General features: G+C 33.7%; 1 protein-coding gene across 1 annotated transcript in view; it reads right to left on the reverse strand.

Annotated features, from left to right (window-relative positions):
• Positions 1–589: 589 nt before the first annotated feature.
• The window catches only part of LOC133326387 (mushroom body large-type Kenyon cell-specific protein 1-like), a 193,946-nt gene continuing 181,605 nt past the window's right edge, over positions 590–12,930 (reverse strand). The window contains exons 2-5 of the mRNA XM_061535039.1: positions 4,124–4,507; positions 3,686–3,948; positions 3,379–3,597; positions 590–777 (exon numbers count right to left, since the gene is read on the reverse strand). Of these exons, the coding sequence (XP_061391023.1) occupies positions 3,394–3,597; positions 3,686–3,948; positions 4,124–4,507 (851 nt within the window). The 3' untranslated portion in view covers positions 590–777; positions 3,379–3,393. The remainder of the gene's footprint in view (positions 778–3,378; positions 3,598–3,685; positions 3,949–4,123; positions 4,508–12,930) is intronic.

Consider the following 12,930-nt stretch of genomic DNA (forward strand, 5'->3'; position numbering starts at 1 on the left):
CGATATCTGTGTGTAGGTGTGTGTTTGAATGGATATTAGTCTAGAAAATTGATTCACTGCACTTCCACATAAAAAGATAATGTATCCAAATTGTTGGCAGCTTTTGTAAATTGGTTTCATCAAAAGCATAGCTTTTTTGGGGGGTAAGGTGTACACAGCGGTTAAATTTATATTTGAAATGGTGTGTCACAAAAATATAGAAAATATTTTTATAATGTCCTGAGAATGACAAAAATAATAGAACTTTCTATTAAAAATACCATGGTAATGTTTTCTATTAAGGGAAACTAAGATTTTTAAACAGAAAAATTATCACCAATGATATATATATATTTTTTTAAATAGAAGGTCTGTCATTCATGATGGAATGTTTCTATATAGAAAAATATAAACCATGAATTACGATTTATGTAGAAATATCATTCATACTATAATTGTGTTTATGTGAAAAACATAATGTCCCTTCTAGATATATTTTTTTATTATCGATTCATTTATGTAGAGAATATGTATATCACAAAAATCTTTATATCAATAATTTTTTTAATTTAATTCGATTTGTTTTGATTTTTATTTGTGGTTAAATTTTTGGACTTACCTAACGCTCTTCAAATCCCCACTAATTGATGAATTTGGAGACGGTTTGGAACTTAAATCTAAAGGTTGTTCACCGGTGGCATCACTGGGACTGGGTGAATCCTTTAGTGAAGGACTAATAGCGGCGGCTGATGTATCTGAGGTAGTTGGTGTAACCGAATCTGTTTGAGATGTTTGTTGCTGTTGTTGTTGACTCATCCAATTCAAATCTGGAAAGGAAATAGAAAAATCACAATTTTTATAAAAATTGTTTTTTAAAATATGAAAATAAATAAATTATAGACTTCCCTGCCTTACCTCTTGGTGAGCAATGACATACGTTCCTCACTAATTATTATTTGTTTTTATACCCTAACCTTAGTGGCTAATGAGGTGTATTCACTTTGCTAAGGCAAAAAATGTATCGAAATAGATCCAATGTTTCTTTGGGCCAAATTCGTTTCGGACAATTTGGAGTTGATTTACATATGTCTGTCCGCCTGACTGGCCGGCTGGTGCGCACGTTAACTCCAGAAGGGGGTAACGAATTTAGTTCAAACATTGCACATTGTAATACTTCTTCCAAACTTAGTTCAAGTTCGAAGATGAGGAATATCATTGTACTCATTCTGGTACCTCCCCCACATAATGGCCAATAATTTAGCAAACGAGGTGAATTTTCGATATAACATATAGTAGATGATGTATAAATGTAAAGCTACGGAAGAGGTCCATTGGGGACACAAAGATGTCCATTGGGGACACAAATCTAGCGACGATGTCTATTGTCTGTATCAGATAGCTCATGTTTTGCTCATATTTGGGGAAACTACTCTGGAGGTGTTTAAGTTCATCTGAGTTGGATCCTCAACAGTAAAACCAAGGGATCTAGATCGAAGGGAGATCGAACATCTACATTGTATATTCGTTAGGCTTCGTTGTAAAAAATCTTGACTGTTCGACAGACATATGTATATTCTTCTCTTCTGAGCAATGGTCGTGACGAATATATATGTTTACTCTCCAACAAATATCTCGAAATATTCGGAGACCTCATAAAGCATATATATTTATAATGAGAATAAAATGATTATAAATATAAATGCATATATATTTATACTCAGAAAAAATCCGTACCAAAAACCAGAGAGCGGAGCAATATAGTTGTACGGAGTCGATTATATGATACCATACACAACTACCACGGAATTCTAGCTTTCTGTGGATCTATATTCCGACCTTGTTATTATTTCTAAATATTTGCACCCTCTTACAGGTCATCAGCTCCTCTTTTTTTATCGTGGCATATTTTCCGAATATTACAGAATATTATCAAACAGCCCTCCTTCGGATATGCCATCAATGATCGAGTCTAAATCCTTCATGAGTAAATGTATATGCCATAGAATACAAATTTTGTAATTTTTCACACGAAAGTCTGGGTCCATTTGACCCGATTCTACATGATCATGCTTATTCCTTGTTTAGACGCCATCCTCCGTTTGATTTTCTGGTCATCATTGTGGCCTCTAAAGCGACGAAAAACAAACAAAAATAAAGTTTTTGGTCCATTTAATCCTCTACATATTAAACGATTATTACCAAAATATGACGATCGGTCTACTACCAATATTTCACGGCATTACGAACGTTTGGGGTCACACAAAGCTACAAATCCCATACAACATAGTTGTGTAGGATATAGTTTTGAAACATGATCTAAAGCTCGGAGCAGCTCCTGTAGAATGATACCTTCAAAATGTCGGCGCTATGGCGATTTTGGTCACGTTTCTTAGCCGAATCGATTCTAATTTTGTATATAAGGTTTTCATTAGGTAACAAATCTCCCTATCAAAAATTAGGAATATTTATTACGCCCCAATATTCGAATTTTGGGCACGGGTTTTAAACAAATTGGTTTTAATTTTATAGTCTGTCTTCGTTTTTAAACCGAATTTAACCTAATTTTGGTATTTTGGATTCTCATTACTATAAATATTGGCGCAACTTTCGGGGTAACTCCCATGGTCCTCTACACTATTCGTTTTTCAGACGAATTTGCAGTATTTATTATATTTTGGGTTCTCTTTGTGCCAAATCTTTCTATCAAAAATTATTATTTTTTTTGTGCAAACCACCTCATATAATTCTCACGATCTCCAATTATCCCGATTTGCAGGCACGATATTCAACTATATTGGCTATAATTTGGAATTAAGTGTTCTAGAAGAATGGTATACATATATACTGAAAATGAAGGTATTATCCAAGATCGATGATATTGGAGGATAAAACGCCATTTTTCGTTTTTCAGATTTTGTTAGGTTTAGCAGAATTTTCGCAACGAATATTTGAAATAGGTTCCTGCGTTGACATATCCTCCTGCTATTATGAATGTTTTATCCGAATTTTCCACTGTTATTTAAATTCGGTTTGTAAATAATTTTCGATATTAGTTGATGATAATTGGTCATCTGTAGTCTTTCCTAGGTGATGGGGATGCCATCTATCGTTGCCTAGAAACAACACCTCCTTTATTTGCAGTGGTTGGGGTCCTTGCTCACGTAGTGTTAGTATTTTCCTCTTTGTGGCGCTATCTCTTGACATTCATATTTTATATATTATACTAATGTGTTGTTGTTGATGATGCCGAGGTTGGCTTTAAGAATGTCAGAAGCTTGTGAATACATTTCACCAGAAGGTGGAAGAAAGCCTCTGTTTTGCAAATATTCAAGAAACAATTTGAAATAATTCTTCTCCTCCGCTGGGATTTGAACCTATTGCATTTTTTAATTTATCTACAAATTTATTATTTTTCTACTTACTTGGTAACATATTTTGAATGGCTGCAAACTGGGCTGCCACCGAATCCATTGATGTCATTTTTTGTGTTAGTAATTTGCTAAGGGTCAGGCGATTACTACCGGTCAAAGAATTTGCGCCAGTCATTAATGCTGCGTTACCGTTCGTATTGACTGTGGACAATTTAGAAGACTCATTCGAATCGCTGTCACAATCAAGCTGAAAAGATAAGAACAAGAAGGGGAAAACATAGAAAAATATAAATATATATTTTTTTACATTTTTAAAATGTTTGTCAAAAACTTACTCTCTTTATGTGGTCCGTTTCGGACCCAGTTGGGCCAGATTCGGCCACTAGTTCACCTTTGGAGTTCAGTGTGAGTAATTTGCCGTTAATACAGAAATAACACTTATCATTCGGTTTCCAATCGATGGGTTCTGGTGGTGGCGGTGATGATGGTGATGTTTCAGCACTTTCTGTATTTGTTGGTTTTGGATTTGTGATGTTGTTGTTGTTGTTATTGTTATGTGATGAAGTTTTAGAAATCTCTACACCTTGGGTTTGTGATGCTAAATTAGAAAATAAAGAATAAAAAATACACACAAAATAAATATAACAATAATTTTAAAAATAATAAACTATTATTTTTTATATTTTTACGAACAATAATATTTAATATTAATTAAATATTTTTATGATAATTTTAATTTAATAATTTTAGTATATTTTTTTTTTAAGTTTTACCTGCTGTATCTAAATTATTTCCTTGTGATTCTAATTTTATATCAGTATTATCCTTTTCTTCCTGTTTAATGCTAGTGTGATGTTTATTAATCTGTGGTTGCTGTTGTTGTGGTTGTTGTTGATTGATTTCTTTGCGGTGGTTATCTTCGAGGTTAGAATTGTTGTTGTTATTGTTGTTATTATTATTTTTTACTGTGGATGTTTTGTGAATATCAAGTGTCTCTATATCCTCCTCAAGCTTATCCAGCTCTTTCTTCAGTTCGATATTGTTGTCTTCGATTGTTGCGACAAATTGGTCGGAATTTAAGTGGGTTCGCATTAATGTATCTTGATATTGCTTCCATTTCCTGCGCCCCATTAACTCCTCAGCGACCCGTTCTAAGCCTGAAAATATTAAAAAAAAACAACAATTGAATAATATGAGTATTTATGTATCAAGAATGTAGTATTTATTCAGTTTATTATATTCAAATTATAGATTTCAGGTTGGAAATTTCGGCTAGGATACAGTGAAACTGGGCGAGATCTTTATATGAGGCTGTGTCATATAAAAAAAATGAAGCTAAGACGATTTCTTTTCTCCATGAACCTTGAATTTGAAATTACATAAAATGCTGTAGAAATCCTTAAGTCGGGCCGAAATTCCTAATTACATTTTTGCCATGAAAAATCGAAATATCAAACTAAAGTCGCTCAGATCGGAATATTCGGTAAAATACCTAAAATTGGGGTAATGGGATTACCAAATCATGGACCATAAACTAAAGTGCCGATTTGAGGACTAGCCTGAAGGGTGGACCTATGGGTACCCAAAGTATCGAACTATAGCTTTTTCGGATGAAAAATGAGCCCAACTCCCCAAAGTTAACGAATATTCGGGGTACCGAAATAGGGTGCCACACCATAGAGGGATCGATATATCCCATATTGTAAACGGTAGACCACCCAATGAGAATCCAAAATATCAAACTAGAGCCAATTCGATGGAAAAAAGTACCCAAATCTCCAAATTACAGAACAATGAAGGATATCCAGGCCAATATATATATTTGTGATAGGGAGATTTTATATTCAATGAGAATCCCAAATATAAAATTACAGCTATTTTGGTAGGCCAAATCTCCAAAATAATGAAATTTGGCAGATATTTTAGGCCCTGTCGAATTCTTTATGAGATCTCCGGTGAACATTTCGACATGTGGCAAACGAAGTGACACCTTATAGCGAAGGATATAAAAGGAATAAAAATAATTCCTTGGAATCTCAAAAATTATATAGAATTATTAACATGAATGAATAATAACTTAATTTTAATTTCAAACTTGTACACATTTCTATAAAAAAATCAGCTATTTTTCAGGTTATGAATATTTTGGTTAATTTCGGATCGACTATCGCACGCATATCGCTGCTATGTTTTCTAAAAACGCCTTTACAAACATACATATGAGGTATGTATGGGGTTTGATTGCAAACTTCTGTTGTTGTTGTTAGTCATAAGTGTGGACGGATGAAAGCACGTGAATGTTGTATGTATGTTATTTGCAATAGTAGAAGTTATTTTTGTATTACAGAAAGTTTGCATGTTTTTTTTGTGTGCTTATTAGGGTAAGTCTTAAAAAAATGGGAAGTTTCTTGGAAGTGTCGGAATTCCCTCAAATATTGACTACATTTACTGGATAAGTGTGTAATTTTCACTCGATGGAGGAGTTCTACAAAGATCGGAAAAATACATCAACTGCTAACTGCAAGCCAATATTTACACACTATATTATGACCAGTCTGGCAAACTCTCAGCATTTCATCTCCTATGAGAATTGGAAGTAAAAAATATAACTAGCGGTAAAGTTAGGAGGCCTATCCCTAATGAAAACCAGTACGGAAAAAAGTGTGAGGAGGTCGGCTATATGAAACCCTTCACCATTTTGGGTACATACAAAATATGCTCATATGTACGATATCTTGTAGATAGAACAGACATAGCATCTTTGGAGGACCATTGAAATGGAATTGGCAGACTTGTGTTCTTTGGAAGTTATATGAATATCTGGTACATCATATAGATGAAATGGTGACAATATATATGAAAGCTATATATAAACCTAAACCAATTTCAATCCATTACGCTATGTAATATTTCATGTTATGTAAACACACATAGGCTTTCTGGTGCACCATTTGCATAAAATCGGGTGAAAATATATATGGGAGCTATATCGAAATTTGAACTGAATTTAACAAAACTTAAAACACGTCATTCTACACTCAATTAAACATGCTAAAAAAATCGAACGGGTTTAATGGTGCACCATTTACTTAAATCGGACGAATATATATATGGGAGCTACATTTAAATCTGAACCGATTTCAAGAAACCTTAACACAAAACATTTTAGACTACACTCCTTTCCTTTAAATTCCAAACGTATACTCTTCGGTGCACTATACACATAAACTGGGACGAAAATTTAAAAGTGAGTTATATCTAAATCTTACCCATCACTGTAAACTCAATTCAATATCATTTGCCAAATTTCGTGTAAATCGAACAAACATAGGTTATTTGGTACACCATTTACATCAAATCTGACGAAAATATATATGGAAGATATAATTAAATCTGAACCGATTTCAACAAAATATAACACACAACATTCTAGGCCCAATTCATACGCTATGGAAAATTTAGCCTCAATCGGACACACATGGACAGTTAGGTCTCCCATTTAGATAAAATCGGACGAAAATATATATATCTAAATCTGAACCGATTTTTCTCAATATAAATAGAGTACAAACTTGGCCCTAATAAGTGACCAATTCCAAATTTCATGCAATTGGGATCATAATTTGCGACCTGTACTTTGTTTACAATTTGGCGAAGGACAGACGGACGGACATGCTCAAAAGGAACCATGGGTATATCAGTACAAACATATGAACATAGACAGAATACCCTGAATGCTATAAAAAAGAAAGGAGATCCAAACGAAAAACTGGTGATATGACGAAGCAACATCTGTTATGCGACCCACCCTACAATTAAACATAAACGCAGGAATCGATAATTTAAAAAAAGTAGTCAAGGTTTCATTTTATTGTATGTCTCATAGCTGAGGTAATTGAAATAAACCAGCTTCAAGCGACAAGAGCGAGAGAACCCAAGATTTTCCTAGTGGGTAAATATTTTGACATAACCCTCACAATAACCCTATAAAGGTCCCTCCCCCAATTTTCGCATTTTGAAAGTTTTAGCCTCATTTGCTCACTTAAGTGTTCGTAACGTTGTATTCCGAATTGTTGTTGACCGACATGTGTATATTTTGCATTAAGTATTAAGTAACTGTAATTTGGAAGTCCTGGACTTTGGTGTTAAAAAAAATTCTTCACAGACTATGTTTCTAAAACGTACCTATACCATGTCAAACGTCATTTTCAAGGTCCTAGCCCAGTTTTGCAACCTGAGTATCAGCAGTTTGGTATTTCGTTATCTCTCTATAATTTACCATAACATCGCATCATAGAAATGTCACGATCTCGTGGTGTAGGTATAAATAGTTCAGCAAGGCAGGTCCAATATAGGATCTTATTTTAACATCGCCATCATAAAAAATGCTCCTCCATTTTCAGTACTTTGAAGATTTTAGCCTCATATGCTCATATGTAATTTGACATTCCGAATTTGTGGATGCTAACATATATCTATGCATAAAATCATAAAATTAGGTTGATATTTTGACACAAATCCCCCAATACATGGTCCTGCCCTTTTTCCATATTTGGATGGTTTTAGCCACATTTAACATCTAACAAATGAAGCTTGAAATTTCCATTTCCGATTTGTGGAGGGTGAGATAAATATGAACTGAAAATTATCAAATTTTAGCTTCCAAATTAAAGCCAACCCTCATCCTTCATTTTCGGTATTTTAAATTTATTATCCGCCTGAAGGGATTGTAATTTGTTATTTTGGTTCTCGGAGGGTTATAAACATCACAACGCGCCCATGACATGCAATAGTTTAGTATTCTGGATTCCTGGAAAATAAATAGAAACTTTCCACAAAATTTCCTTATAGTCCCGCTTAATTATTTACTATGACAAAATACGAGCCGATTTATGGAATTTTTAATGCAAAGTAAAGTAAAGCGATATTCGGTATTTTGGGAATCAATATTCGGTATTTTAGGAATTTTGAGCACATTTTTGAATCGAATAGTCTGTAATTTAACAATATGGGTTCTTTTTGGATAGCAAATGTTTGTACCAATCATTATTAATGATGACAATTTAGAAAAGTCCCCATAAAATGGTATCTTTCAAATTTCGGTATTTTGGGAATTCTTTTTGGGTGGAAAATCCTAATCCAATAAATTATCAATTTTGACTGAAGTTCGGGGTAGCTATATTTGGTATTTTGGGTATATTTGGTATTTCCAATTGTATTTCATTGGGTGTCAAATCTTCCTACCAAAAGTTATAACCAACTGTCCTCGTTTTGATATAGACCCCATATAACGGTGGCCCTAATTGTTTTGAGGATTTTGGTATGTTCAAAGTGCAATTTTCCAACATTTTAGTCTGTAGTAGATATTTCAATTTCTGCCGGCAAAAATTTACCATGGAATAGCACCCGTCGATTTTATGTATTTTGAATGTACCAGCCGAACTTAACAAAGATTTTATATATTTTTCATAATAATTTAATATATTTTAATTGCAACTGATACAAAATTTAATAATTGGGATATTTTGGATGATTTTTTTAATTTGTCAACCAGACCTGTATAAATAAGTTATTGATGCGTATGTGCAATATTTTCTTTACATCAATAAATATTGATTATACCACACCATGATAATTGCATATCAATTTGTCAGCACTCTAATATATACACACACGCACACATGTATTGTACTAAAATTTTAAAAAATTTCAAATTCTATTTTACTAAATAAACAATATGCACAAAAACAACACGATACAGTAATAGAGGAAAAAAGGAAGAAGAAAAGTAGACGACCGGAAGCCGAAACTGCCAACTAGAAAAAATAGTAACAACAACAACAAAACAAACTGCAGGAAAACTAGTTACAGTGCAAGGGACATGCATAGGAGTTGCTGCAAACAGCAGCAGCAACAACAAAAAACGTGTTTGAAACGCACACAAAAAACCATGCAATGAAATGCAATGCAACTTGATGATGGCCACTGAGAGAACACCCAGACTTTGAATTAAAAGCCAAGCAGCAGTAGCAACAACAACAACAAATTGTGACTCCTTTTTCGCCTTAATTGAGCAGTTGGCTGAATGGTTAGTGCGTTCTTCAATTTTTTTCTTTCTATTTTTTCTTCCCCCATCTCCAAAATCTGTTTTTTTTTTGTTCAACTGAAACTCGAAATAAAACAAACATTTTAAGATAAACACATGCTTGTGTGTATGGATGTATGCCTACATACATACATGCACACGCAGTATATTTGTATTCAAGGTATGCGGACGAACCCACCCATATTTCCTTTTTGTGTTCTCTAAAAAATGCAATTGCATTTGAATACGAACGTTTGTTTTATTTCTCCGCACATGTGTGTGTTTGTTTGTGCGTGTGTCTGTTTGTACATGTGTGTCTTTGCAAATGTATTTTAGGTCGTTCGTTAGCTGTCGATAAGACGGCGGGCCACACATAACAGTGTGACACAACGTGACTTGGTTTTTTTTGTGTTGTTGTTGCTGTTTAGAATGGCTCAATTTTGTTTTCTATTGCTATTAGTTCATCTCCCCCTTCACGTCCCCGCAACTGTATGGCATGCGTATGTGAGTGCGTGTAGATTTGGCCAACTAGTTTGAGGAAAAACAAAACTCTAAACAAAAGCAAGTGGTGAATACAACTGCACAAAAAACGTTAGTAACAACAACAAACTTTTTTTGTAAAAAAAAAACTTTGCATAACAGCTGTACATTGAATGAGAGAATGTGTGCGTTAGGGGTTAAGAAAATATGGCGCCATTTTTCTAAACCATACCCTACAGTAATCCATATGAGGAGGTGTAAATGTTTTGGAAAATATTTGGAGAATATTTGTGGAATTAAATAATTTTGGAAATTTCATATATTGGAGGCTATTCGGAATTGATTATTAAAATAAAAAATTAAATAGATTCCAAAATCCAAATGAATACACTTACGGAATCTGCCGAATTTCTGAAACGCCAGCCGGAACAAATTTAAATTTTAAGACAAAGAGAATAACATGGAATTAAGATTAGCGGAAAATGTATCATATAACCTAACCTCAATATAGGTCATGTGGTCTCCACCAATCTAAACTCAATATAGGCTTCAAAAAATACCATCTGAACATATTCACCGAATAGACAAAGAAGTGCTTCCTATGAGGAGAACTAAAATCTGTGGAAGGCCGTAGAGAGATTTCCAACTTTCGGATAGGCGACTAATAGTATTCTTGGTGGATTATATATTTTATTTACTACGTCCTATCCATATTTTTTGTGACTGGTCCACTTTCCCTGTTAAAGGATTGACTATTCGACTCAATCAAATCGGCCCACTCCTTATAGTACATTGTAAACTTATATCATAATATGTTTACAAAATAACTAAATCAGGTCCAAAAAGGGTCCATATTTGGAAAATATATAAAAATTATAAATCCATATTTGGAAAATATATAAAAATTATAAATCGAAATGTATCCAAATGTTGCACTCGTAAAAGTTTTACAGAATATTCCTAATGATGGGATCCACCGATCCACAACAAAATGGTCAACACTTTGATAAAATCAAATATACCTTTCACCGCTTGGGATGCAAACAGAGATGCTCCTACATACAATATCCTGTATATAGAGCAGACATAACATCACATCATGTTGTCCCAATTAATTTTCTCGAAACTTGAAACACGCCATTCTGGATTTAATTCAGTACCCTATGTCAAATTTCGTGCAAATCGAAAGATATTTAGGGACTTTGGTGCACCATTTACCTTAAATCGGACGAAAATATATATAATGGAGCTATATCTAAATCTGAACCGATTTTTCTCAATTCGGCCTTGGACCAAATAAATGAGCTGCACCAAACTAGATCTCATTCGGATGATAAGTGCTACGTGTACATAGTTTGAAATTTAACATGGACAGACGGAAGGACGGACATGCATAAATCGACTCAGAAAGTGTTTCCATGCAATTCCTTCGAAAAACGTGACCATACTCTCCAAAATGCCTAATATTTGTGAGTATCGTTACATGGGTGCTAAAGCAAAATCTTGACCGATATATTCCATTTGCCAATACCAAAACATTTCAGAGCTCTATCTTAGTTATTGCGGGTATAATTAGAGGACAGTGTAACATATGACCAAACCTCAATACAGACTTCAGAAAATGCTTGAATGTATATGATTTCCAATATATAATATTTCCGGATTTTCTTAAAATTTTAATATCATAATATTTGTATAAAAGCAAAATCAGTTTCGAAAAAGGACCACATTTGGCAAATATGTAAAGCTAATGTGAATCGAAGGGTATCCAAATTATGCACTTGTAATATTTTTACCACCCCTAAGATTAGTCTAAAGACGGGATCCATCGATCCACATTATTGAACATTTTCTGTGGGAAGGTTTTTATGCCATACACAACAATGTTGTCAGGATATTATAGCTTTGTATTGTCCCAATCTTTGTATTAGTCCTAGACCCACCTTTTTCCTATACCAATTATATCTTGACTAGCTGAGTCGATCTAAACATATGTGTCCATCCGTCTGCCCATTACAATTTGTACACACAATACAGGCCACAGTTATGAAACAATCGTCCGAAATTTTACATGTAGGGCAGGTTCTAACCAAAGAAGAAACCTCTTATTTTTGTTACAGATCGGTTAATATTTAGGGGATAAAATGGACTTAATTATTGTCTGTTTTTTTAAACGGAGAAAAAATAAGAAAAGGCATGACTGTTCTAATGAAGTTCGTTCAATATTTAGCGGGTCAAATGGATCCAGACTTTTGTGTGAAAAATAACAACATTTGTATTCTAGGCATAACTATGTACTCCTGAAGAACATAGACGAATGAAGGAGAAGTTGATAATATATTTAAGAGGAGTGGTCGACCTTTCAATTGATACCCATTTTATTGATATAAGTCTACTGATGCGAGAGTTATAATTAAACTGTACAGGGGTCTAAGTATTCTGATATTACTTAGTATTACCATTACCACACTACAGGGCGAAAATTTATCGTATGAAAATGTATAATGACCAACCAATTGGAATGGCTGTCATAGTAATGAAAGCTGAATATTTAGCGGGTCAAATGAACCAAAATAACCACATTTAAATCTAATGGGGTAATTTTTAACTTTGGAAAATCATTATTCGGAAAAGATGCCGCAAGGGTATCAAATGGTCGGCCCCGTCCGACTATTCGCACAAAAATAGGAAAAATATATTTAGGAATACGGTCTAATACTGATCATGTTTGTCATTTGATATTACCCATCAAGAACCCGGAATGTGAAATCTAAGCCACTTCGATGGATAATACGCCTAGAACTATCAAAATATCTCTGAATCTTTATATAGGACCTAGGTTAAAACATGTACACACATTGTAATATTTTTAACAAAAATATTTTTTACACTGAATGTAAAATCTTAGCCATTTCAACTTATTTAATAGGTGTTGGGAACATATATAGAGAATTTTCTGTGAGCAGTTTTTAAGGTCTCTCTCTGATAACCCAAAATACAATATATAACTTCAAA

The sequence above is a fragment of the Musca vetustissima genome, unplaced genomic scaffold (genome assembly GCF_032173495.1).
Source record: "Musca vetustissima isolate MV318-11 ecotype Yass unplaced genomic scaffold, APGP_CSIRO_Mvet_v1 utg17656, whole genome shotgun sequence".
Classification (NCBI taxonomy): domain Eukaryota; kingdom Metazoa; phylum Arthropoda; class Insecta; order Diptera; family Muscidae; genus Musca; species Musca vetustissima.